The 27,665-nt window shown below is 45.8% G+C and overlaps 1 protein-coding gene across 1 annotated transcript in view; it reads left to right on the top strand.

Annotated features, from left to right (window-relative positions):
- Positions 1–10,126, top strand: part of PLXNA4 (plexin A4) — a gene marked incomplete at both ends in the record, with an annotated part of 428,073 nt that extends 417,947 nt beyond the window's left edge. Inside the window, 2 exons of the mRNA XM_082013844.1 lie at positions 9,131–9,281; positions 10,031–10,126. Coding sequence (XP_081869970.1) covers positions 9,131–9,281; positions 10,031–10,126 — 247 coding nt within the window. The remainder of the gene's footprint in view (positions 1–9,130; positions 9,282–10,030) is intronic.
- Positions 10,127–27,665: the final 17,539 nt, after the last annotated feature.

Below are 27,665 nucleotides of genomic sequence, written 5' to 3' on the forward strand. Positions count from 1 at the left end.
ATCTTTTCAAGTTTACTTCAAATGTCCCCTTTGAGCCTAGAAATCTGGAGAACTTGGGAGCATTTGATGCAATCCCTAAGCAATACAAAGGGGAGCCTGTTCTAATTGGGACTGTCTCATTAGCATTCAACACCACACTGAAAAGATGACAAAGAGCTGTGGCTGACCTTTCATTTCTCTCCATGCTGCCAAGCTTATGATAACACTTGTTTGAACTTCATTAACACCATTTAATTGCCTGCATCACAATCAATACGATGTTTCCCTACCAAAGCCTGGCATGAAGGCAGGGATGTGGCAGACTGAAAAGGGGCAGAGCACAAAAAGCAGAAGCCAAAGAGTTTTTCCATTGCACACTGGTGCCCAAAATACCTGCAGTGCTATAAGGAGAGGAACTGGTGTTTTTTTCTCGTCCCTGCAGGGACTTGGTCTCCTTTTGGCTGCTTATTGTGCATTAAAAATAGCCCCTCAAAGAAAAGCTGGAAGTCAGTGGAGACATTGGAAGTATTCTTAACACCTTAAGAATCTTCCATTGAAGACCATTCAAAATAGGCTTGCCAGGTTTGGAACTAAAAGAAGTTTAAAGTGTCCTGATCTGTGGGAATCAGAGTTATAACTTCTGCAGTTTATTATGTTAACCTTGGGTACAAACACTACCTGACCTAGCTGTTGGTACCCAGATCCTGGGTCTGTGATCTCATCGATTTTCTTTTCCTGAAACAACTACAATTTCATGGCATTAGCCTTTAGCTGTCAAAGTCTTAAACTTGTTAGGAAATGCTGTGGGAGTACGTTTGGAGTATGCAAAATGGATAGTCTGTACCCATTCAGGATCTAACCTACATAACTTGTCAGCCGGTGGTTTCAGGACTCTGTAGTCAATAGATGGTCTCTTCCAGTGCAGTTCTTGTGATGTCTGTGGGTCATTTTGCAGCTAGCTTTAGAAAGAAAGACAAATTGGACTAGTTTAGTGCAATAAAGATTATATGCTGCATGCACCCTAACATTGTGAATTATTGAGGTTTTAAACAGAAACATTGGGGTGACTTCAAGGGCTTTCAAAGAGAGCATCAAATAACAAGTGCAAATCCTGGCTCTACTTTAAAAAATGCAGTCTTCTGTGACTGCTTTCCTTGCCAGAAAGAAGGCTGAAGGTATAGCATACCAAGGATCAAGGCAAGGGTGCATTGTCAGTAGAGATAATAAAAACCGGAGCTGGGAGGGGCCTCAGGAGGTCAACCCGACCAGCTCCTGCCTCAGGGCAGGATCAGCTCTGTCTAAAGCCTTCCTGACAGACGTTTGTCTAGCTCTTTCTTGAAGGCCTCCAACGACAGAGCCTCTGCTCTCCTCAGGCAATTCGTTCCTGTGCTTCCTCGTCTTTCTCATCAGAGTGTTTTCCCTGATGGCCAGCCAAAATCTCCCTGGCTGTAACTAAAGCCCATGCTGTCTCATTGCAACCCCAGGGGCAGGGGTACAGCCCGTTCCCTGCATCTCTGCTGCAGCTTTTGGTGTATCTGAAGACTGTTCGCTTGTCTGTCTTCACTTTCAGTCTCCAAAAAAATCCTGATGTTTTCTCATTGCAGTAACATGCTGCTCTTATAAATGCAGTTTTCAGGAGGCAAGATCAAAATGTGTCTATACACAGAGGATATAGCCTCAGACCCACACATCCTCTGCACTGTGACGATGCTGGGTGGCTTCTTCTCCTGGAAAAATTGCCTGTGCACCGATTCACTCTTCAGCCATTGCCTCAGTGCTGCCCACCCATTCTATACCGTTTTTTCTGAGATGAAAAGCAGCAGGAAAAGCCATGCACATGCAAAATAAAATCATTTCCCTAGCTAGGGGATGCATACACAGACAGACTCATTCACTCAAGCTCTTCAAGGCAAATCTCTGGAAGAATCGACAGGTCTTCAGCTAACTTTGGGGCCACTACCTTTTGCTCAGCTGTCATGCTATTACTGTCAAAGTCTAATCAGTGTCCAACAGCCTGGCCTTGAACCTCTCTCCAAAACAAGATCAGTCTGCGCTAACAGAGCCTTGCGGCTGCCTGTAGCTGAATCAGCACAAACTCAGACTTCACAGCTCAGATGCCTCTCAGGAAAGTAAAACTGCCATGCCGTGGCAACAAAAGAACTGATGGCATGCCCTTGCATTGCTTCACTTCATTCCCTAAAAGACCTGGCCGCTAGGTTGCTCCCAAGCTTTCCTTCAGTCTTTCTCTGCTATAGCAGTCCCCCATACCCCTTTCATACATCTCTTCCTCCTTCAGTGGTCTGGATACAGCCAGCTATTGCATAACCCTAATTATGTTATTGCTGTAATTGCGTCTGCCGTCTGCAGCACATGGATTCGTTACAAGCTTTTCATATGCTAAAATGATTATTAATGAGTGCAGTCCCATCCCAGCGACGGCACAACAACAACCATGACAAAAAGATCTTTTGGAAGGCAATTAGCTCCATGCTAAGCTGCCTAAACCACTGTCGTGCTGGAAAATTTCAGACTGGAGAGGAAGCACTGGCAACACATTTTTTCTCTTCTCTTTTGACGAGTTGATGAGTTAATGAGTTACTGAGTGGCAGCAGGCACAGTCATTCTTGTGAAACAGCTCCACTAAGGAGCCTTTCCTGGTTGGTACTGAAGGCAAGAGCATTTACCCTTGACTAAACAAAAAGATGTATTCCCAGGTCACTGTTGTACTGCTTTCCTTAGGAAAACAAAACAAAACAAAGACAACCCAGGGAAAGAGGAGGATGTAAAAGCAACAAGAGCAGTTATTTTTTGAGAATAAGAAAGATGACTACTATATACTGGTGCATCCAGCATCCTTCCCCATACAATCGTGGCAGTGGATATGTCACAGGCTCTCCTGTTCAAGCCAGGCTGGGTTGAGTTGCCATGCTAATGATACCTATGAAATCACATCCTATGGTCTAGTAATCCTCACATTCTCCATCTGAGTTGCTGATGTGCCTGAGTGACGGATTTACCCAAATTTCTCAGGGGTTTTATTGCTTCTGAAGGAAATCTCCTGCCACATCGGAGAATAAACAGCCTTGAGGTAAGAACTCGAGCTCTTCCTGTGATCCAGGGGAAACTCAAGCATGTAAAGCAGTATCTTTTGATGTGCATCTAAAGATCTTCTGGAAACAGCTGGGGAAGGATCCGCTGGAGATAACCAAAACTGGAGTACAGAAGAAGTAGCAAATCTGAAGCACCAGGACAGCGGGTGGTATACATCAGGCCAAGTAGTCACCATCTTCTACTTTGGGCTCTCAGTCTTGAACCTTTGGAGGCAGGCTAAGCTAGATTTGCTGCTTTGCTGCCTTTCTGTTTCATTTAGAGGAAATCTGTCTTAGTTTTGTGTTCCCAACCTCCTGCTGGCAATGCAGCCTCTGGGGCTGTGGAAGTGTGAGTCAAGGATCTGTTCGTGACTCAGGTGAGATCTGGTGGCCCTCAGCTAAGGGATGCTCACAGGAGCAGTGTGGTGAAAGAGCATCTCGTTCCCTCTGCATTTCCTCACAGTTCGGATATGGTGTAAGTGAGAGCTGTCAGCTTCAGCGGTGAAGGGAAGCGGCACGCAGGCAGCCTTGCAAATGCTGGCAGTGAAAATATAAGGACCTCTGGGGTTCAGTGACAGCTTCACAGTGGTTTTGAAGACATTAGGGGTATGCAAATGGAAGAGAGGCCCTAAGTACCTCTGAGGATCTGAGCTCAAATAGAAGGTAAATAAAGACTCAGCAGGGATGTTGTCATCTCCCTGCGAGGATGCTTTAATATACACATTCATAATTTCTTTAGATAGCACAATGATGGCTTCATTAGAAACACTTCTGTATAAATAAGTCATCTGGCCATGGCAGAGTTCTGATGGAAGGATATTATATGTCTTCTCCCTAGACAGGTAGCTTTTATTATTGATACATGCTTTTTTTCCCCTTCTTTTTCTTCTATTTTTCCCACAAAATGCACTTCCACAATATCTCGGTTTGCAGTCTTAATGAGAAATGACTGCTTAGATGTGTGATGGCCAGGAAGTTGAGTCCAGGGGAGACCAGGACACTTTAGTATGATGGTGAGTAATGGCCCGTGAACCCAGAACACTGAGATCACAGCTTGAGAGTCTGTAGTAGCGGCTGGAGAGGCCTCCAAGCCCTGAAACTCAGATACTTGCATCCTGTCCTTGACTCCAGGGAGCATGGTGCGCCGCTTTTCATTGTTCAGATGAGTCATGGGAGTGTTAAGCTGCTGGGAAAATATCTCTGCAGGGCTGGAAAGGGACTGAGGAGTTTTCAGACCCTTGTGAGTCACAGACCCAGGAGAGCATTGCTACCAGGTGAAAGGAAGACAGAAGAAACTTGTAAAAGCAGGCTATATGTGTGTCTGTGTTTCATTTTTTAGAAGCACCCCACCCCTGCACCCACTATCCTGCCACCATTTTATGACTAGCCAAACCAGGGAGGAAAAGGAACACTTCAACTGCTTGTCAGAGCCAGACTGGCAAATATGACACAGTACCTCTGTTTTCCTCCACCAGCCTCGTTTATTTTTGCTGTGATGTAATCCCCTTCACTTTTCATTTCTCCCAGCAGGAAGGTGTCTATGCAATATTCATGAGAAGCTGGGCTCTTCTCCATGGGTTCTTCTTAGGCACCATAAATCAATGCATTTCACTGCATTGCAGGCTGTTTCTCCCTACAAGTCTATGAACTGTGCTGGTTGCACGTGGATGTAGTTTTCGTTGGGTGCCAAGGCACACCTTGTTTTTTGGTCATAAGACTCCTTGTTTCTCAACAATATGCGCTTTGGCTCATTGGAGCCTGCAATAGCATTGTCATGGATGCCACCAGTCCCTGACGTTTTCTCTTGTCAGAAGTGCATGCAACACAGATCTGATTTTGTCCATCTGCTGATGTTGAGACTTGAGTTTTCTGGGAGTGGAAAGGGTCTAGAAATATTTATTCATCCTGCTTATCATCTTCTCCTGGAGGTAGCTCTGCAGGACAAGTCCTCATGAGGTTTCCAGATGTCTCCTTCCCTTGTAGGCAACTGTTCAGGTCCACCTGGTGGTTGAGGATTAGGAAAAGTGTAAAGCAAAATGAAGCCCAGACCAGTCACCACTGGAGTACTGCGAATGGGCTATATTTAGACCATGGGACTCAGTTAGACCAGGAGTTTTGGCTGGTCCTGAGCCCAGAAGACAAGATGCTAGGGCTCCAGGGACAGTAATGTTGTGCGTACTGGAAGTCACAGTGAAGTTAATGAGGTTTGCATGAAATTTTATGATGAGTCAGAGTCCAGCTCTGGAAGCAGTTAGGCTGGAGGACTATGTACAGAGCTGGGAGAAGGACCTCTGCCTGCTATGCTTTTCTCTCCCAAGGGTTACATCAGCCCTGCTCTGCAAAACCAGGATAGCAACTGAGACCAACCCATGCAATAAATCAGGATGGGAGTGCAGGGCACAAAACCAAACTGAGCAGAACTGCAGCCTTCTGGCGTGGAGGGTTTTCCTCCCAGTGCTCTTGCTCTACGCTGTCTTTCATAGGAGACTTCGGCAGCTGCTTGTTTCACTCTGTCATAGAGAGTATTTTCCCTCTTTTCTGTCTGAAGGATCCTTATCATACAGCACTTCAGTGTCCAATTTCTCTGCAGTGGAAAACAGCCTCCATCTCAGCAGGTGTCTCAGCACTGTTTACAGGACACCTGTCAGCTCTTTTGGCTCCCTGTCCCCTCTGCCTCCTAATTATAAAATTGTGGATTGCTGCAGCTATGGGCTTTTTTTTTTTTTTTCCTTGTGCACAAAATGTCAAATTGCAAAAATTAAAAATGTAAATTATGGCGTCTAATTAACCAGTTGACAGCAGAGCACAGCTGCGAGTGACAGTGACTGATTACCTTCCACAAACCTTGTCCTCCAAGACCTGCCTTACCCGGGGGACGAAGGACATCGAAAATAGCAACTTCCTTAAAGAGACATTGCTCTGCTGATGAAATGTGGTGGGCAAGGGTTCTGGGGGATCCATTTCCTAAGGATAAAGCCCCAGTCCTCTTGAGTTCAACGGGAATGGCATTGATTCCTAAGGAAAGCAGATTTAGAGTCATAGAATCTTTGGGTTGGAAGGGAGGACCTTTAAAGGTCATCTAGTCCAAACCCCTGTAGTGAACAGGGACATCATCAACTAGATCAGGTTGCTCAGAGCCTCACCCAACCTGACTTTGCTCCCCCAGTCCCCATCTCGCAGTCCATCCCCTTGAGAGGTGTGGGAAGAGATGCTGCCAGTGAAGGCTGAGGCAAAGAAGTCGTTCAGTACCTCAACCTTCTCTCATCCGTTGTTACCAGTCTGCCAGTCTTCCTCATCGGGGGGCTACGCTTTCTGTGACCTTCCTTTTCTGGCTGACGTACCTGTAGAAGCCCTTCTTACTATTCTTTGCATCCCTTGGCAAGCTCAACTCCAGCCGCGCCTTGGCCTTCCTGACCCCATCCCTACAAAACCGGGCAGCATCCCTGTACTCATCCCAGGATCCCTGTCCCTGCTTCCCCTGCCTGTGCATTTCCTTCTTGCCCTTTACAGAATCACAGAATCACAGAATCACTAAGGTTGGAAAGGACCTTCGAGATCATCAGGTCCAACCATTAATGCAGCACCACCATGTTCCCTAAACCATGCCCTGAAGCGCCACATCCACACGTTTTTTGAACACTTCCAGAGATGGCGACTCCACCACCTCCCTGGGCAGCCTGTTCCAATGCCTGACCACCCTCTCAGTGAAGAAATTTTTCCTAATATCCAATCTAAACCTCCCCTGGCGCAACTTGAGGCCATTTCCTCTTGTCCTATCACTAGTTACTTGGGAGAAGAGACCAACACCCTTGTAGCCACAACCCCCTTTCAGGTAGTTATAGAGAGCGATAAGGTCTCCTCTCAGCCTCCTCTTCTCCAGACTAAACAACCCCAGTTCCCTCAGCCGCTCCTCATAAGACTTGTGCTCCAGACCCCTCACCAGTTCCATTGCCCTTCTCTGGACACGCTCCAGCACCTCAACGTCCTTCTTGTAGTGAGGGGCCCAACACTGAACACAGGATTCAAGGTGCGGCCTCACCAGTGCCGAGTACAGGGGCACAATCACTTCCTTACTCCTGCTGGCCACACTATTGCTGATACAGGCCAGGACACTGTTGTCCTTCTTGGCCACCTGGGCACACTGCTGGCTCATGTTCAGCCGGCTGTCAACCAGCACCCCCAGGTCCCTTTCCGCTGGGCAGCTCTCCAGCCACTCCTCCCCAAGCCTGGAGCGTTGCATGGGGTTGTTGTGGCCAAAGTGCAGGACCCCGCACTTGGCCTTATTAAACCTCATACAGTTGACCTCTGTCCATCGATCCAGCCTGTCCAGATCCCTCTGCAGAGACCTCCTACCCTCCAGCAGATCAACACTCCCACCCAACTTGGTGTCATCTGCAAACTTACTGAGGGAGCACTCGATCCCCTCATCCAGATCATCAATAAAGATATTGAACAATATCGGCCCCAGAACCAAGCCCTGGGGAACACCGCTTGTGACCGGCCGCCAGCCGTATTTAACGCCATTCATCACAACTCTCTGGGCTCGGCCATCCAGCCAGTTCCTCATCCAGCAAAGAGTAAACCTGTCTAAGTCACGAGCCGCCAGTTTCTCCAGGAGAATGCTGTGGGAGATGCTGTCAAAGGCTTTACTAAAGTCCAGGTAGACAACATCCACAGTCTTTCCCTCATCCACTAGGCGGGTCACCTAGTCATAGAAGGAGATCAGGTTGGTCAAGCAGGACTTGCCTTTCATGAACCCATGCTGGCTGGGCCTGATCTCTTGGTTGCCCTGCAGATGCCCTGTGAGCACTCTCAAGACGAACTGCTCTATGATCTTCCCCGGTACAGAGGTCAGGCTGATGGCCTGTAATTCCCAGGGTCCTCCTTCCGGCCTTTCTTGTAGACGGGCGTCACATTGGCAAGCCTCCAGTCTTCTGGGACCTCCCCTGTTAACCACGACTGCTGATAAATGATGGAGAGAATTTAGTTTGCCCAGCAGGTCTCCACTCAGCCATGCTGGTCTCTTGCCTTCCTTTCTGGATTTCTTACACCTGGGGATCAGGAGCTCTTGTGCTCTATGGAAAGTGTCCTTAAAGATCTGCCAGCTCTGTTCTGCTCCCTTGTCCCTGAGGGCAGTTTCCCAAGGGGTCCTATTGATCAACTCCCTGAAGAGCTGGAAGTTTGCTTTCCTAAAATTCAGGGTCCTGACCTTCCTCTTTGCCTGCCCCATATCCCTCAGGACTGCAAAGTCCACCAATGCCTGATCACTGCAGCCCAGGCTGCCTCCAATCTTGATGTCACCAATTATCTCACATGCATTGGTGACTAACAGGTCCAGTATGGCATCCCCTCTGGTAGGGCTGTCTATTACCTGGCAGAGGAAGTCATCCTCCATGCACTCCAGGAGTCTCCTGGATTGCATATAGCAACAGATTTCCCCAATTAGAGTGGGGATGGGAGTATCAGAAGCTTGTTACCACAAACTGACATCAGGCCTGCTTAAAATCTGGGGCTAAAGGGAGACGATGAGCAGCAGAGGAATTGTTGGGGTAGACTGGATTCAGTGGGCGAGGTGGGTGACGTTAGCAATGGATGCAGATGTACTAGTGTGAATGGTGCATGGAAGCATGCAAGGGGTTTTTTGTCTATGGGAGCAAAATCCTGAGCTCTCATTAGGCAGCGGGATCAGTGGGACTTCTCTGTGGGACTAGAGGCAGGGCTCAAAGCCCTTGAAAGCGTGACAAAGGAATCCAGCATTAATAGGTGCTGCCCACTTCTTTGACGGCATGGAGGAAATTTACAGGATGCTCTTTGGGACTTCAGTCCAGAATAGTGAGAGTGAATGCAACACAAGTCTGGTACTCAGGAATAGTGCTTCAGTAATTTCCAATTTGGGTAAGTCATCTCCCTTACTGTAAAAGGGGAGCATGTCCAGATATATCACTGAGGTACCAGAAGAGTCCGAGAGTGCTAAGTGTGTTCTTCCTCTTTATTGTTGGTGGCTTTCATCTCTTGACTCCCTACTCTCTCCCCTCAAGAACACTTGTATTTCTCTCTCTCAGGTACTATTCAGACATTGCCAAAATGCCAGCAATCAGTGACCAGGACATGAATGCATACTTGGCTGAGCAGTCTCGCATGCATATGAATGAGTTCAACACTATGAGTGCTCTGTCAGAGATATATTCCTACGTTGGCAAGTACAGCGAGGAGGTAAGAGCTTTGGAGGGGGAAGAGCAGTTCTTCAGAACCATGGGACAGCCAATCTATTCCCAGGGCCCAGCATGTGTCACAGATACCTATCTTCATCCTGGCTAGAGAGATGATGGATATAATGAATGAAAAGCAAGGCCTGGGGTCTGGAAAGGGAATATCTGGGATTATGTGTCTCTCTGATACTCTTCCATCTGGATCCCTGTTATTTTTGTCTCCTATTATTGGTCAGTCAGACTTAGCTGACTTGCAGTAATTGATGGTCAGATGTTAGCTTGTTACAGAGGAGCTTTACATGAGCTCTGCATCACATGTGGCCAAAAGTTGTTAAAGCATATGTGCCCAGTGACATTTCAGATACCCTAAAGCACCCCAGAATGGTCCAGCAAGCATGACACAGGACTTAAAGGTGACCAGCATGGTTCTAAGTGTTGAAGACCAGGTGAGACCCCTTAGGGCATCTCAAGTGGCATGGCAAAGTAATGAATAAAGCTACCAAGTAACTGATCTCCAAGATAAGAATCCATTTGATTGATTGCAATCTAGAGGTCTGCATTTAGTCAGATCAACCCCAGCCTGCCTGTCTAGTTCCCTGCTGGCTGACTGACCTGCTGTGCATGTTCTAAGATAAGCCTGGGACCTACCTTAGAGAAAGCTAATGCTCATGTTCTGCTATAAGATGCTGAACTCAGTCCTTTTTTTTGTGGGGGGGGGAAATCCCTATCACTTCTTTCTCTCTGCTTTTCCAGATTCTTGGAGCTCTTGATCAAGATGACCAGGCTGGGAAACAGAAACTTGCCTACAAACTTGAACAAGTCATAACCCTCATGAGCCTAGACAGCTGAGAACTGTCCTGCCAGGGACACCCTGGGAGGGATAAACCAAGTCGTGCCTCACTCAAGATCATAATCTTTACCAAGTGCAAGTTTTGATCGGCTGTAAGCAGAGTCACCTGAACAGCTCTCCTCTCTCTCTCTCTCTCTCATTTCTTTCTCTTTCAAAATCTATGGACAAAGTGACAAAGCCCCAGGGGTTAAAAGAAAAGACTGCAGAGGAATCTTGGCTCTGGGGGCCTCAAGACATTCGGGTGGAGCGCTCCTTTTCACAGCTTCCCCTCTGCCTTTGATCTACAGAAAAACTATTACACACAAAAAACCCCCACAAACCCTCCCCCAACATCATATCATCACTCTGCAGATGGGAATTTGGGAGGTTACTTCTGTCATGCTGCTTTAATTGCCCTCCAAGGGCTGTAGCCTCTGGAGCAGACATGGAAATGAACTCAGTATTACTAAAAGTCTCCCCAAGGGGAAGGCAGCCTGCCTGCAGGGATCCTGGAGGGCAGGAGCAAACCGAGATCCTCTCCTGCAGAGCCATTGCAACTCTATCTCTTGATAGTGACCCACTGGGAGAGGAACCCCAAGACTCCCCGAAAAATGCCACAGCTCCATCCAGAGTGGGACCATTGTGGCTCTTATCTGCCTGGGCAAACAGAGGTGTAGCTGCTCTCTTGGGGCAGGGGAATGGTCAAGAGGAGAGGAGCAGACCAAGGCTCCCCTGCCCATGTGTTTCATATGGTTATTCTTATTTTTCAAAGAGACCTGTGTCCCTCTCCGTCTTTCCCATTGTGTCCTGTTGGTTGCAGCACTGCTCTTTCTGCTCGGTGGCATCCCATTGGTGGTGGTTCCGTTTCTTCTGGTAATGGACAACATAGCATCTCACTTGTTCCCACCTCAGCTTGGAAAGCAAAAGCCACAAGTCTCATTTGGTTCCAGACAAGGAGCTTGGCCTCAAAAGGCAACCAGAGGGATGTTTTTTAAAGCTGTTAGTTCTTTCCATTTTGTTTCCTCAGCTGGAACAAAGCTATTGTTTTCTCATGGTGGAATACCAGAAGGATACTGAAGGGCTTGCCATGAAGCAAGGTGGTGCATAAGACTGATGGTAAAACCTTCCTTCAAAGCCACTCCTAAGAGGAAATGTCACCTCACATTTTGGAAAGAAATCTTGGAGGAAATCCAAATGAAACACTGCAAAATATTCTTCTACCTAGATACCCCCAGCCAAACTGCATGTCTTCTGGAGGTCTCTGAACCACTGTAAGCTCATCTACCTTTTGGTGCCAACTCCTGGCCTTTCCTTTTCTCCATTTCTGGAACCAACAGGCCTTGCTGAAGGCACAGTTGCTGCCTGGAAAGGATTTGCTCTCTCTTTGCACTTCCTATCCCTTCAGAGATCACTGTCATGACAGGACAGTTGTGGGTGATTACCCTGTCCTATCCTCTGCTCAGCTGCTCCAGAACAACATCTCAAGCTGTTTCACAGCCAACCAAAGAGGAGTGAGCTCCTTCGTCTCTTTTGTGTTTGGCTATTTTGTTCATACAACTGCCAGCCTGGATAACACCATGGTTCAGCGTAGTGGGAGACCCTCAGGGTCTGGAGAATGTTGCATCTTTGTACACCATGGAAGCAAGAGCTGGGTCTGCATTCATCTCACCAGAAATGAACAGAGCTCACTAGCAGATGGAGAATTGGCTTGATGCCGTGGAGAACCAGCCCACATCCATCTCACACCATGCTCAGAGCTACAGCCTGGATCTACTTTGCACCTGGAGGGAGGAAGGGGTAAAGACAGGGTGTGTAAATTGATTATAGAACGAGTGCATTTGCTTTTAGTCGTGCCTCTTGCTAGCAAAACAGAACCTCTTCAGAGTGACGGATCATGAGCGCGTCTAATGGGGGATGCGGTGCAAACAGGAGTCAGTCAGCAGGCGGGTTTCGTTCAGCCAAGCAGGTACACATGCAAGCAAGTCTTTCTAAAATGATTTAAAGAACAGCAGTCCAAAACTGGATGTGTCTGTGGGCAGAATATCACAAGGTTCACATTGAAACAGCAAACTTAGGGACACGTCTTGGTTTTAAAACCCCAGACATTTCTCTCTTGATTATTATTATTATTATTATTTTGTGCGTGTGTGTGTGTGTATCTGTGTGCGCGTGTGCGTTATTTCCCTTTTAATTTTGCTTGCTTTCTGTTTGATTGCTGAGCTGATGGACTTACCATGCATCTTATGGACATCTCAGCATCTTGAAGAGGCCTGCGCATTGGGGATGATTTGGGTTTGGTTGGGTCTGCCATGGTTTTGTTGATCCATTTAGTAATGTCGGCGCATGTTCCAGATCCATTGATTCTGGCTGTGAAAGTGGGGTGGAAATCCCACCAGAGCCAGCAGTAAGAAAATTACAACAACAACACAAACACAATATTTTTTATAAGTACATAAAAAAAGGAAAATGAAAAAAAAAGGAAGAAACCAAAGGTTTTGACAAACAAAGTGCCACAAAAGATAAATATGGACCCTATTGTCATGCCTTGTACTGACAGCTGGATGGTAGGAGTCTAAGGACAAATAGCTGACTTGGAGGGAAGTGGTTATGAGTGATGGGCTATACTGCCTGGACATGCGCAAATGAAAGGAAGAAGCTGTTTAAAAAAAAAAATATAAGTATCAAAGTGAAATGGCATAATCCTGCACTGTTAATGAAGTCAGAGAAACACCATAGGGTAAATTTGAGACTCACCCTGTTTCTTTTTGATGTTTTCAGGGCTGTGTTTTTGTTTTATTATGGTTGTTTTTCATTGTTATTGTTTTATTTCTTCTTGCTGGTACGGAGTTTTTCAGCTGTAATATATATATATATTTCAAGAAAAACTTGAACACCTCAGAGACACTGAGAATGAAACTCTTAGGGAAATGGGAAGCACCATGAGATTGGTTCTTAACCCTTCCCAAGTTCCCATTTAAGCATTTCCGTTTTCTCTCCACATTCTTCTTTCCCCCATTCCCAGGAATTTGGAAGAAGATCTGTATTTTGCTTCTCCTTCATCTCCTCCTTATTTTTCTTTTTGTTTTTCTTTATTTGGTGCTTAAGCTGTATTTGGTTTTCACTTGGAAAATGTGCCAGAATTGTGATGTAAATGCATGGGCTTCCTCACATGTCCCCTTCAGTGTCCCCCCTGCCCCCATTACCAACCACTCCCAACATCCCCCAGTCTGTGAGAGGTCTTGTCATCTTTCTTCCCAGCCTCACCTGTTGAGCTAACTATTTTTTAAGTGTATGTACAATACAACGAAAAACAAAGACACAAGCAGAAGAACGAGCCCTACTACAACATGGATGCGTTCTTTTCTTCTTCCTTTGACTTGTTTCTCCCTGCCTCCCTTTCCACACTTGACCAAAAATGCCCAGTAGGTGGTATTACACATTATTTTTCAAGCCACACCGAGAGAACTGGAACCAAAGTCCCTAGAATTCAACAGACAGGCTCCTAATATCCAGAATATGTCAGACGATAGGTTGACCTTTATGGGTATTTCTCAAACACTGCAATCAAGACAATGAATGCTGACACTTGCAGCACTATCAGAAATGGAGGAAGGGAACTCATGAAGACTCTCTGTGGTCCTACTGAGAGCTAAGATTGTTTCTTCACTGCAGAGTTTGATCTCGGGTTAGAGGAGCAAAAGGTGAACAGTCCCTCTGCAAACACATCGTGTCCTCCCTGTGAGTGTACTCACCTACCAATGTCACAGTGATCTAAGACATAATCCATCGTGCCATGTGCTTTTGCAGACTGAGCCTTACAGTAAACACTGTTTTGGGAAAAGTTGCCTGTTATCTGGAAGAAGGTGTTAGAGAGTGTTAGCACTTGAACAGGCAACACAGGAGACCAACCAAAAAGGACAAATGCAGCCACCCAAGGCCACCTTCCTCTCCTAGAATGCCCCAGTCCTTCTCTTTCCACTCTTCATTCTATCCTGAACATATCTGAAGGTTTGGTCCAATCCAGCATACACCAGCCTTGCTCCATAAGGCATAAGGGCTATGCCAATTTTCTCATCTGTAGTTTTACCAGTGCAGTTGTCTTATCATACCTCTTTGGGAGGTAAAACCTCCATAAGAGGAGACCATAAAAAATTGTTATGATATGAAGGAGATTTACCAGCAGAATTTTGATTGGTATTTGCTTTAATTGAAAAGTGATTACCAAAGTTTCCAGATGTTGTGCATTAGCCCACAGGAAGGGGTTTACCATGAAGGGAAAGAGATCAAGTAAATCACATAACTGTCACCATTATTTTTAATAGTGTTATCGAAAACTGATAGAGTTTTAAGAGTACAGTGGCCAGTCCTACTGTTGAGTCAGCCAGCACAAAGACTACTCATCCCTTCCATATTTCCTGAAGCTGGGATTCCTATGGTGTAACAACCCAAGCACAAAAGGGGAAAATTATTTAAAAGTAAGACAAAACACAAAAGATAGATCTGTCCTTCCCCAAGGCTTTAGTAAAGTGTTTTGGAAAGAGACACTATTATGTGGAAGACTCTTCCAAAGGAAGATTGGAAACCTGAAAGGACTCCTCTTAGTGGAGAACACATACATTTGTGTCTCCACAAAGGACCCCCAAGTCCAATAACCATCTCACACCAAACAGAAAAGTCTGGGCTGCTGGAGATGACCAGGACTACTCTCTCACATCACTGATGCATCAGTAAAAAAAGTCATGCTTCATCCTTCCCAGCAGCCTGTAGAAGAATTACTCATGAAGCAAATGTATCTGATAACAGGGAGATACTGCTTGGTGCTGTAAAAGGAATGAGAGAGAGAAAGAAAACTGGTCCTGTGTCCCAAACTCCTGGGGCAGGATCTAGTGTGTAAGAAGTTTGCTCCTTCATAGAAATCTGCTTTCTGCAGTGCTCATTGTTGATGTGGGACTTGACCAGATAAACACTTTGCCAGAACCCCATCAGTCCCAACAAGGTGTTTTTAGTCTCTTTCTGCTCCTTTTTTCAGCATTTAGCTGAAGAAGCCAGAGAGTGGACAATGTATAGAAACGTGCATGTTGGCCCCACCAGCTTTGTGTGGTTTTGAGTGGCTTACCCGGAATTGCATCCAGGAATCCCAGCTTGCATATCCCTCACCCTGGAATGAGGAAATCAGTATAAAAATCCAGCTCTTGAAGCAGGGCTGTTGTCTCAACTCCTCTGAGCCTCTGATAACCTCCTCTCCTGCGATGAGCAGGGGACCACAGGAATGGATCTCTTTCTCCAAACTAGGGTGCTATGATCATTTACATGATCATAGTAGATTGTGTTTCTGTGTTGTCAGATGCCTCATCATGACAGCTGTTGGGTAGAGAAGTGTTGGCATAGCCTCACTGATGTCAGGAGAACTCTGTGCATCTGATGAGTAGTAAAATAGTTGTCTTCCAGGGCAGATGGAGGTCTTGGGATGTCCTAGCTCTTGCCATCCAAGCTTGGTGTGCTGTGGAGCAGACAACTGGTGAAGTGAATGAACCTCAACATCATGATGTGAACCTCAGGCTCCTGGCCATTCACAGCCTGAATTTTCCTGCTTTGTAGCAAATGCTATTCCCATTTCAGAGTGTCGCTGGGTCCATGGAGTCCTGCAGTTTTCACCCACTGTGCAATGCCCCTTCCTCCAAAAAAGTTGGGTTGTCTTGCAGGGGATAACTGTTTTGTGGAGAATGCTTTGAAAATGGAGTTTGTCAACCATGTTTTATTTGGGATGGCTCAGTTCACTGTTAGAGAAGCACCCAAGGGGACACAGGCTTACAGCAAAAAATTAATTTGTAGAAGGATGTAAAAAAAAAAAAAATATTTACACTTGGAAAAAATAAAACCACCAAAAAGCTCCAGCGAGGATATAAAGCTGCTTAGTCTAATCAACTTGTCACGTGTGTGATTTCTGTTGTTGTCGTCGTTGTTGTTTGTTCATTGGCTTTTTTTTGTGTCGATCTTCTGCTCTAAAAATAGAGAGTTTACCTCAAGAAATTCCTTCTGCTTGGAAACAAATCACCTCAAAGACACCCACAGCAGAGAGCAGTGTGCAGGAAGGCTCGGTAAAGTGAACCTGGGTGTAGAAAACAGGGGGAAAACTAGGACATTTAAGCTCGAAAGAAGCATTCCCTTCTCTTGCTGATGTGGTCTGACATGGCTCCTTGACTCTGAGGACAGTATTTCCCAGTAAGAGAAGTTGCTGTTGACTTTCTGATAGAGCCAGTTGGAGAAATCAAGGCACATGTCCAAGCTTGCAGTCCTTTCTGAAGTATCTTAAGAGAAACTTGGTGTTATTTAAAATTTCTATGCTGCTCTTTCTCCAGTGTGGAGAAAGCCCACTTTCCAGCCCAGAGTGGGGTAAGGAAGCAGAGAGATTAGGTGCTAGCTAAATGCTCCCAGTGTTTTCCCCAAGGAATCAAGGTGAGAGGCAACTGGATTATTTGACGTCACAAGACAGGCCCTTCCTAGTGTTTAACCCTGTGTCTTGGACATACACATGAGCCCAGAAGTCTCATCATTTGTTTTGCTAAAGCTTCCACCCTAAATACAAAATCAATGTAAAGACATATCCTTTCACTACAGTGTTACTAACAGCCTCAAAGAGATGTCAAGACAGCATTAGAAAGGAGGTTGGGAACCTTTTTCTTAGGTTGTTGTTGTTGTTGGTTTGATTTTCTTTTGAATTTATCCTAGTTGAAAAATAAATAAAATCTATACTATTTAAATTGGAATCCCGTTGTTACTTGGTAAAGGCAAAGCTTCTGTACCTTTGTTATAATTAATTGTATACCTGTGTATGTAAATATAAGGCATTCCTATTTTGCAGTCCAGAACAAAAAAGAAAAAAAAAACCTATTTGTAATATAGAATAAAGTTTATTAAAAAAAATAAAGAAACAAAAATGCCCCAGGCTGTGATTGCTGGTTCCTGTGGCCAAATGGAGCCAAAGAGAGAGGGAATTCAAGTGAAGGGGAAGCATGAGACTGGAGACCATGTAAGTGCTCAAAGCAAGTCCCTTTCACACCTACACCGTAGGAGCCCTCTCCCAAGTTCAAGTTTGCCCACCATCCACAACATATGCTCTGGAGTTTCCTTAGTGCTCCAGAGAGTCAGCACATGTTGGCATTTTGGGCTTGACTTGACACTTATGTCCATGGGCTGGGCTGGTGAAGTGTGGTGGGAAGCAGAACCCAGCTGAGCAGATCCCAGCTATGGGTGCAGAGAGGCCAAAGGCTTGGGGATCAGCATGCTTATGTCAACAAATGACTGTGAAAAGCTTTCTTCCACCAATCCCTCCCTCCCTCCCTTCCTCCCTTCCTTCCTCCCTCCTTTCCTTCCTTCCTCTCTCCCTCCCTTCCTTCCTCCCTCCCTTCTTTCTTTCTTTTCTTCCTTCCTTACATTTTCCCTCCTTCCCACCTCCGCCTGCCTTTCTCTCTCTCTTTATTTCTCTCACACACAAGAACCCATTTATTGTGTTCTTTGAAATTTTTTTTTGAGAGGTGGGATCCAGACAGATTATTCCTTTCCATCTGCCGTTGGGGTGTCATCAGCTGTGCATTTTGAAAATGATTGACAAGATCATGAATTCAGGGATGCTGTTAAAAGAAACGTATGCTATGGCTCTTTAAAGTCCTTAGTGGGAGCCTCTGACTCCTTGGCCATTACAGTAGAGTAGCAACCATCACACTGGGTTTCAAACCTGAAAGAGTCATAGATAGACCTAGGTGGACAAGCAAACACTGCAGCCCATATGCTTCTCTCTTCCCAGCATGTCATGCCAGGCCTGAGGCTGCTGCTGGGGCAAGCCCTGCTTGCAGCACTCATGGTTGCCATGCAAATAGGGAGAAATCATCTGTCCTCAGCCTCTATATCCTTGGCTGGAGGCAGAAGATGGGTGTCTCTCCAAGGCAGAGGGAAGTATCAACTGCCTGTGGACAGATCTGCAGCCCTCTCACTGCCAGGCATGGTCTCTCTTCCCTGCACATATGTTCAAAGCTGAAGATGTTCCTCAGGCAGTGAGAAATGCAGCTTCCCTCCTTCCCCTGCCTCCTACCCCTGCCCTCCTCCCACATGCGGCAAGAAGGAGCAGCTGATGGACACTCCGGTTTCTAGATAACTTAGCTTAAAGCAAGAGGGAAAAACCCATTTTCTCTTTCCCACATCTGCTCCCCAACCTCTGTGCTCCCTTTATCTAACGCTTATTATCTTATGGTACTGTCTTTTGAATGGGTCTTGCAAAAAGTAGATCTTTAATGAAGGAGGTCAGATTCCCTGGGACTGATGGCAGGCTTGGCCAAGGCTGGGCTGGGTTTGCACTGCTGTGACACAGGTCTGCGTGGTTTAACATATCAGCCTCATCATGTACCCCAAAGGACAGGAAATTTGACCTGAGACACCTCAGCTGAAGGCAAACTGGAGATAAAAAATTCATAGGTGCTTTTCACTGCCCTGCTCTTGAAAAGCCAAACTGATGTAAGTAGAGCCAGGTCCCTTTGGAAGTGGAAGGGGGACATAGCAGTGGGGACTACTGAAACTGCCATCTTTCATAATTCACCACTCCTATAGGAATGAGACGTGGGAGAGGAGGTCAGAGCCGTGTACCTGCTCCCTCCTTGTGTCCTGCACCCCCCAGCAGACGCGCAGCCGGCACTGCGCAGAGCTACCCGCCTCCCTCTCCGCACAAAGCAGGGCCCAAGCTCTTATCCTCATTGTCATCCCAAGAAGTGGGCAGTGGCATCATCATCCTTACCAGCCTCCTCTGCCCAGGTATGCTCCCAGTGTTTCCCGCTGCCCCCCGTCTCCCAGCCAGCTCTGTGCCACTGTCCCCCGCCTCGCTCAGCAGAAAGGAAAATAAAGTCAGGGTTGTTGCATGCCTGGAGCTGGTGCAACTCCTGCCTCACTCTGAAGGGCTAAGCCTCTGTGACCCACCGAGGAATGAGGCAGCTGGCAGGTTTTTGGGAATTTGCAGACCACGGTGCCAACATAAGGCTTGTGGAAAGCAAACACCTTTTTGCTGAACTTGGATCTGCAAGTCTCAGTTCAATGGAGAGCATGGAAAGGAAGCGAGAAAGTGGGCTTCAAAAAGGGAAAGGGGTAAAATGAAGCTCCGACAGCTTTTGCAATAGGCTTCAACAAGCCTCTGGGTACATGTAGACGAGCAGCATACATATGCTGACAGACTGACCACATCCAGCCATGGAAATGAGACATCTCTGTCCAACTGCTCCTTGGAACGCAGAAAAGGAAAAGTCCTTGTCACCCAAAAGGAGTTGCATCAGTCTGCCAGCGCATCCCAGCAGCAGGTCAGTCAGTCACAGCAGTGTCTTGCCTGTATATGTATCACCCATCAGGACCCTTTGGGCAGCAGGGTGAATTGCAGGAACCGATGCTAGAAAATTTTGTGCATAAAGTGCTTCAGATTTCAGCTATTCTGAGTTATTAGAGTATTTAGGGAAAAAAAACAAAAACACCTCTAAAGAAAAGAGTTATGGAGGCTTTTGGTTTTTGGAGTCTTTTTTAAAATCTAAACTTAAATATCTCACAAAAGCTTCCTTCCAGACTAAGTGGTTGTACTTAACATTTGCACAAGAGTAGTTTTAGGCTGAGTCTCTGCCAGGCATTGCGTAAACAGGGAGAGAGTGTCCCTGTAGATATAACAACTTCCATGTCAGTGAGACCAGATAGGAAAAGGAAGAGGTGGGGAGGAAACTGAGGCACGAAGAGGTGAAATGAGTTGCCTGCAATCACACAGCAGCTCAGAGGCAAAGCCAGGGTCTCTGCAGCCTATTTATGCCCGATGCCAATCAACCTAGTCATTGCTTTGGCAATTGGACACAGCAACATACTGCATGTTTGTCAGTGCATGGTTGGGACCTACGCTATCATCCTGTAGCTAAACCTCATATGTGATACGTACTGGACCATAGTTTCCTTTTGTCTTCTGTGCCAAGACCGAAAAACAACACACTACCAACTATTCCCACAAAAACACCCTTCCATGCATTAAACGGGGCTGCAATTGCTTAGCGCAGCCAAACAAACAGATTCCAGGCTTGTGGTAACCCCCTGTTGTCAGCTGTAAGCTCAAAATGTTTGTTTTCAAAGGGATTACATGTGTGGGCTTGCTACTACTTAGTGGAGAATTTACCTATTGACTCAAACTGATCTGCAAGAGTAGGAGCGAGGAGGAAAATCTCTGACGTGGATATGTCTGCAACAGGACAGGGCATCAGTCTGGTGCCTGATGGGCACTCTGGAGATCCTGAGTGACCTCAGCTCAGGTCCCGTGGGCTGTGCTTGCAGAGTACATGACAGAGACAGCACAACAGTGCTGGAGGCTCCAGCCACTTCTCCCAGTTTCAGTCTCTGAAATGACACTGTTCAGCTCCCAAATGGGCTAAGCTGGATGTTTAAGGCCAACCAATTATTTACAAAGCAGGCAGGAGCCGTCTTCCCATCTCTTCACTAAGCTCATTGGTGTTTCTCTGTCCATGTTGGATTCTCCCACGCCCAAGCTACAGAAAAGAGGCATTTTCAAAGCTTTCCTGCTTTTACTGTCCACAAGAGGTGGTGTCCTTTTCCTGCATCTCAGTCCATCCCTCCTTCAAGGTCCTCTACTGAGGAAATGGTGACCATTTGCCTCAGCTCTGTGGCACCCCCAGTGTAAATAAAATCTCCCAAGTGTCCCTCAAAAACCTGTCAAAGGAAATGGCAGGGCAAAGCTGGGAACCGGTCTCCAGCTCTCAGGGGAAAGCTGGGAGCCGGTCTGCAGCTCAGCTTCCCAAAGCAATCCCAGATGTCAGCTGAGAAGGACTATTTCCAGCAACCTGGAGAGCATTCAATTTGCTTTTATTATTTCCCGGTTCCCTCACCCACTTTCTGACACTTCACAGGTTCTGCTGCCTGCATCGTATTAAGCTGTTCCCCCCACCAGTCCCCTTCCTGGAGGTTTTTCTGCTTCAGCCAAGTATAACTCCAGCATCAGCTCTCTCTTGACCACTGGATTTCCCTTGTACAAGGGAATGGACACGCTCTCCCTTCCTTGTGTTCAGCCTCAGGTTCATTATCCTCACCAAGGTGGTGAGAATGACGGGGACCATAACTCTGAATCACTTACCCTGGAGAGACGCGCTAGCTCCAGTATCAAGGTATGCCAGCACACTGCGTGGCAGAAAAGTGATTCTGGGATCACTGAGGCTTTATTCAGAGCCATCCTAGCAGGATCTCTGCAAAAATAGCTCTTCTTGTGCTGGGGACTTATATCTGAGTGGCTGTGGGTGGCTTCTTCTGTGCTTCTCCTGCCTCCCTGCACAGTCACCAGTGAAAAAGGCGTCCTTTCAGGATACGATTCCTCTCGTTGCAACCTTGATGGCTAAAATAGAGCAGTGAATGATAAAGGTAAATGCTTGTTTCCTCCTGCTGACCCTAGGGAGGGTGGGGGGAGCTGGCCCAGCTGCGGGCGGGTGCACTATGCCTTTCTAAAGCCAGGTGGGATGAATCCCACCAGTGGGTATGCTTTGACCTTTCTTGCTGTAAATGTTTTAGGAAAGGGGATGTCTCTTGCTCTACATGCAGCAGAGCCCTGAACTCTTTTGTGGTGTGCTGTATGTTCCCACAACCCAGCAAGCATTTGGGCGGAAAGCAGGAATCAATTTGGTCTTTTGCCTTCAGCTAAGATGTTCAAAGAAAAAAAAAATTTGAAAGGCGAATAACTTGGGAGATTTTATTATTATTATTTGCTTCTTTGAGTTTCCTGCCTTCTCATAAATTCTAATGGGAAGTGTACTCACTGACCTTATAACTCCCAAAACCAAACATGATGCCAAGACATCTCCACAGGCCAGCTTTCTTTCACTACGCCATATGGGATGCAGCCCTTGTTCCTACAACACAGGCAAGCAGATCACCAGTTAGTCACAATTCATGACACACAAACATTTTATGGGTAGGAACATGACAAGCAGATAACACCACCAGGCATTATGTTTTTCCTGGCTACATCTGTGCTAGTAAATAAAAGAAAACCAAGGTGGAGTATCAAGCACAATGTTGAAATTGTGATGCTTAGTTGTTAACATGCTCCCCAGCACAATTTTGAACAGTGCCAGCTAACCCTCTCCCAGAGAATGCCCAGGCACAGTTTGAGAAGAGCATGTACCAGGGATTTTTTTTTACCTTCATGGGTAAAACTGCATCCAGTCTGGCTCTCTCTGCCCTATATATGCTCTTAGCCACAGTTGCTTCACTGCATCAAATATACAGATGTAGACCAAAGAAAGGCATATTGGGAAAAGTTTCTGCTGGGTCAGGAGATGTTTGTAACAAAATGTTGGAAAAGGAGCTGCTTTAAATGTTCAGTCTGTTATGACCATGCGGGTGTGAGCCCGGTTCAGGGCTTCTACATGGATATAGAAGAGTAAGACCTAAGAAATGCTTGTGGTTGGCTTTGAAGTTAGATTTGAATTTTCAAACACAGCTTTTTGGGGTCAGAAAGGTGATGCCAGAGAGAAATCTATCCACTGGAGCAAGTGATACATCCCAGGACATCCCACCTTTGTCCCTCAGACACTACTGACTGGTACCAAGTTGGTCCTATAAGTGCTGTCCTGTCCAGTTTGATTAACCCTTTGCCGGAGGAGCACCAGAGTGCCAGAGTACAGAATCTGAGGTACTGTCAGGACCTGTTCTTTGTAATTCTATGAGGCAGGTCTACAGGCATGGGCAGGAGCTAGATCTCATGTCCTGAGTTAGGTCTCGTGGCCCTGAGTTAGGTCTCACTCACCAGCTGCAGTACAGGGCAGGCCTGCAGGATCTTACAGCCCCTTGAGGTCACTAGGGAGAGCCAAATGGAAAACCTCCACGGTTCAAGACACCAGGGCCATCTCAATGGCCATGCCATGGTTCTGTACTCCCTTTTCTTGCTGATGGATGACTATGGAAGAAAGAAGGCTGCGGACCCTGATCCAATTATGTTAACAGGACCTAAGTCTGCTCTCTGCTTTCACAGTACCCAAGCCAAATCAGAATGCACTCACCGGGGAAACTGTCTCATAAAACTGCCCTGCTTTGGATTAGCAAAGGCAATCTGATTAAGTCCCCAGCAGGGGCAAGACACAACACCAAACTCGATCTCAACTACCACATCAGAGACCTGCGGTGAATTAGATCCAGAAGAGGCAGCTGTGAGTTATGGGGCTGGAATTCCATCAAGGGCTTCTGGGGAGGTCATAAACCACCAAACAGCTCTCACAACCTCCCCCCTCTTCCCTTCCACCATCCACAAATAGAATTATGGCCCCATAATTCAAGTGGGGTCTGTTTGTCTGCAAAAGGACAAATGCAAGGAGCCATCTGCGGGGGTGTCAGGCTGTAAATCCATTATTTTTCCTGCCATTCTTCCATCTCCCACTTCACAGGATGATGCTTCCAGGCTGCACCCAGGTCTCCTTACTTTCCCCACCCATCATCTCTTCTTTTTTTCATCTCTTCCCTCCTTCTTTTCCTGCTTAATAGAGACATAAAAGCAGTCACTGTCTTACAGACCTATCTGCAAGTCAACCATTCACATCCAGTGCCCTTCCCTTCATCCTGGAGAGTAAAAGCAATGCTCAGTCTGCTTCTCACTGCTTTTTATCCACAAACTGTTCCCTAGCACAAACCATATTGCAAACATTAAACTTTCTGAATGAAAGGGCTATCCTGGTTCTTTTCAAGTTGGGTCAAACGAGGTAGTTTCCCTTAATTGTATTCTTTGATGGTTTAGGAGATGGTGGAGGAGGGTCGTTCCCCATTCCCTGCCCCCCTCCACCCCCCCACCCCGTATAATTTTTTTGGCATTTACATGCAGACATTCAGCCTGAAAAGCAAAAATCCAGTCCGGAACATTTCAGCATTACATATTAGACAAGTCTAAGTGATTCCAACCTTGGTCTGTTTGTGGGTCATTTTGGGAAGCCTGAACTTCAGAGGTCATCCATGCTTCCCAAAACTCGCCTTCAATGGTTGATAAACAGGCAGATTGTGAACCTCTTGTAAGTTAAAGCTCACAGGCATCATAAAATGCCCTCAACACAACTTCAGAAAGAGGTAACTAAAGCCGAGTCAAGGGTTGAATCTTCCAGAAAGGAAGCTGTTTGTGAGAATCAGACACACAATTGGGACTAGAATCTGATGGGCCAAAGGTTGGGTGACGTGTTAGATCACACCACCTCTTCTAACAGACCAGCTAGTCAGTGTGCATAGATGAGAAAAAAATGGGCTCGAGCACTTTATATCAATATCCCCTCTTCTCCTTCTGCCAGAGTTTTTACAACTTACTGAATTTAAGGATTTGATGTGATAGATCAAGAAGCACAACCTGGAAGTGCTGGACATCATACCTGAGAAATGGCAGGGCACCGTTTCTCACCGGTTCAGAGATTTCTATGCCTTTTCTGTCATTTTCATTACCCTTCATATATTTTATCATATAAATGATAACAAACTCATTTTAAGTCAGGAGGGAGTTGTACCAATGTCAAAACACAATAAAATCAGTAGTATACTTGTCATGTTTATGGCTCACACACTTACGTCAGCTTAAAGCTTAAAGGCCAAAAGGTTCACGCTGCTCTGACTTAGGCAGCAGCTCCAGAACCCTTGGAAAGGCTTTTCCTGACAAGCGGTGCCAATTTTGAGGGTATTTTGTGTTATTCACTCTGATAACGTGATCTTAGCCCACTTGAGAAGGTTGTTTCACCAAACTAGAATACTCCAATGCAAAAATACGCGTAGGGTTATACTTGGGCTTTAAGTCAGTGACATGGGCTCGATGAGACCAAGGAGATTTTCAACAGGTAAAGACAGGTTCTGACTGCTGGTTTTTAAATACCCTCATACAGACTTTTTCTCCTAATTTGGCCAACCAGGAGGGCAAGGTTTGTAATCTGAACTTCTGCTTTCTTAATCAGATGAAATCCTTGAGGGTTTTTTAGTTGAGTTTTGTTTTCTGTGCAATCTCTGAAAGGTGCCTTATATGATTAACTCCAATGTCTTTCTGCTCCTTACTTGAGGCTTCTTCAAAGTTCTTCCAAGCAGTCTCATGGAGATAACTGTAGTGGTCTACCATGCAGGGTTCTGCTGCAATCACATTCCAAAAATCACATATTAAAATTTAGGGAGAAAGATGAGGGAAAGAGAGAGACAGAGAAAGAAATTGATTGGGAAAACAAATGAGAGCCATATAGTAAAACCTGAAATGTTATGAGGAAAAACATCTGGAAAAAAATAGATTACAAATGCTCCAATCTTTTAAAAAAGCCAACTCATAAGAAAACAACAAGTGTCTTGGTGAATCCTAGCAGAAAAATACTTTGCAAACTGGATTGTGCCCTGCTATCAGAATTGTGATGTTTCATATATATGTATAAATTCTTTAATTGCTAAATTACCCCATACAATATTTGATAATTCTAGGCCTTTGGGAACTTGATTGTAAAGGAAAGGCACAAAACATTGTTCCAGATTTCTAGCCTGAGGAATTGCCTCAGAGACTTGCTTAGGTTTATTTTTTTGCCTTGTTATTTCTTACCTCCTTTGGAAATCTTTCATTTTTCTTCCTTAGGACAGAATTTCAATTAGCAAAAGGATAATGCTATCAGAAGGCACTGAATATCCTTGGAGATAAATCTAGCTGGGAGTTGTCAATGGAATATCTGAAACAGCCTGACAGCAGAGGTCCAGTAAAGCTTAGATTACTCTTTTTAAAAAAATAATAATAATCTCTTTGCCTTTCAGAGAGGGAATGAAAGGGGTGTGAAGGAGGTTGCTTATTGAATTGCTATGTTCAACTGCAAAAGAGGGTGATAAAAGAGAAGAGACTGTATATTAATGACACCCAAACTGCTGAATCTGCCTGAGAAAATGTCTAAATAATCTTCTAGGTGCAGTCTATAGCCACCTTTAAGCCTGGTAGATGTTTTCATCTGATGACTAAAAGAGTTTCTTGTTGAATTTTCACTCATGAGAGGGATGAAAGGGTTGAAAGAGACCCATAAAAGCTACAGGAACCCATGTGGAGTAGAGGACACTGAGATGTGCTTTAGAGCAGCCATGCCCTGAGCACACAAGAGTGTTCATTTGGACTTTTCTAGTTCTTAAAAACCAAGACTTTCAAGGTAAGGCAGCCTTCCCCTTTTTTGCATCTGACCCTGTTGGTGGTACACTTGAGAAGGATGTTAGAAACACCAACACATCCATGCTGACTGAACATATCTAGATATAAGAGGACAGTTTTCAGAATTTAGATGGGATTTCAGATTCAACCTGGTGCCTCTAAACCCTCTGATACTTCGGACAGCTCTTTATTTTAATCTTCAATGAAATTCCCTTCCACTGAAAGGCTAGGCTTTGTCTTGCTAGTTCATCAATCAGAAGTGTGCTGCATCACTGGTGCTACTGTCGATATTAGGTGTATGGACGGTTGGGTAAAAGACCATCAAAGCCCTAAAATTGTTGTGTCTGTACTGTACAGAGTTTAAGATGTGTCTGTGGTCTTGGGCATGGATACTTCCTAGGGAAGGGTGTCAGTAATAATAAAAAAAACTGCTATGATGGGGTCATTTCTCTGGAGCTACATTTCCCCACCTTCACAGCCCCAGATGAAGGGACAATGTGTTTATCCCCAACCCACCTGAGAAAGGAGCACCTGGGTGAAGTGTTGTTGTCACTCCACAGCAGGGAGGAATGAAAATCTACTTGAGAAAAGGTCTGTCTGAGCCTATTCAACACTATCTTACAGTGCCATATCTATTCCCAGCCCCTATACTGGATAAAACCAGAGCCAAATGAGCATGCAACCATCGGCCAAGATGGCTGCTGTGATCCTCATCTCAAGCCCTGGTGGTCCTGCATTGTGAGTACTTTGATACCTTCAGAGGAATGAGCAGGAACAGACGTCCGGTGATCAGAAGAATCTGAGAGTACACAGTTCTGCCTTCACTTTCAAACTGCTGACCTGTTTCATTCACCTGGCAAGTTACGAGGACTTAGATCACAAGAAATTATGCCTCATAAAGATCCTGGCATGAGGCACAGCAGGCCTGTGACTGCTGTTTGAACTCAGGGCTGGAGAAGCTCTTGAAGGCTTTCAGAGATAAGACACACATGGCCCAGATTCCACCGGCCCCTTTATCTGCTTACATCTGTTTATCTTCAATGTGATCTGTTTGCTGCGGCACAGTTGCTGGCTAATTGTGTAGTGGCCTCAGCAGTGTTGGGGTTAGGGACATGCTGAGAAGGCCCCCGCTAATCTATTCCAGAGGCTCAAAGGAGCCATGAATGCTCCTTGATGATGACTTCAGATTAGCTTGGGCCGTGCAAAGTAAAAGATGCCATCACCCAGCCAAAAGGGTCTGGCAGGAGAAAGCAAATATTCTAGGAAAAAGGGCTGATACCACCAAGAAACCGAGGCACACCTTGAGTCCAAGGAAGAAGGGTATATATGGGGATGTTTTGTGACGGAATGTTAGGACTCGTCAGGACGTA

Source organism: Phaethon aethereus, assembly GCF_964289735.1.
Source record: "Phaethon aethereus genome assembly, chromosome: 1".
In the NCBI taxonomy this organism is placed as follows: Eukaryota; Metazoa; Chordata; class Aves; order Phaethontiformes; family Phaethontidae; genus Phaethon; species Phaethon aethereus.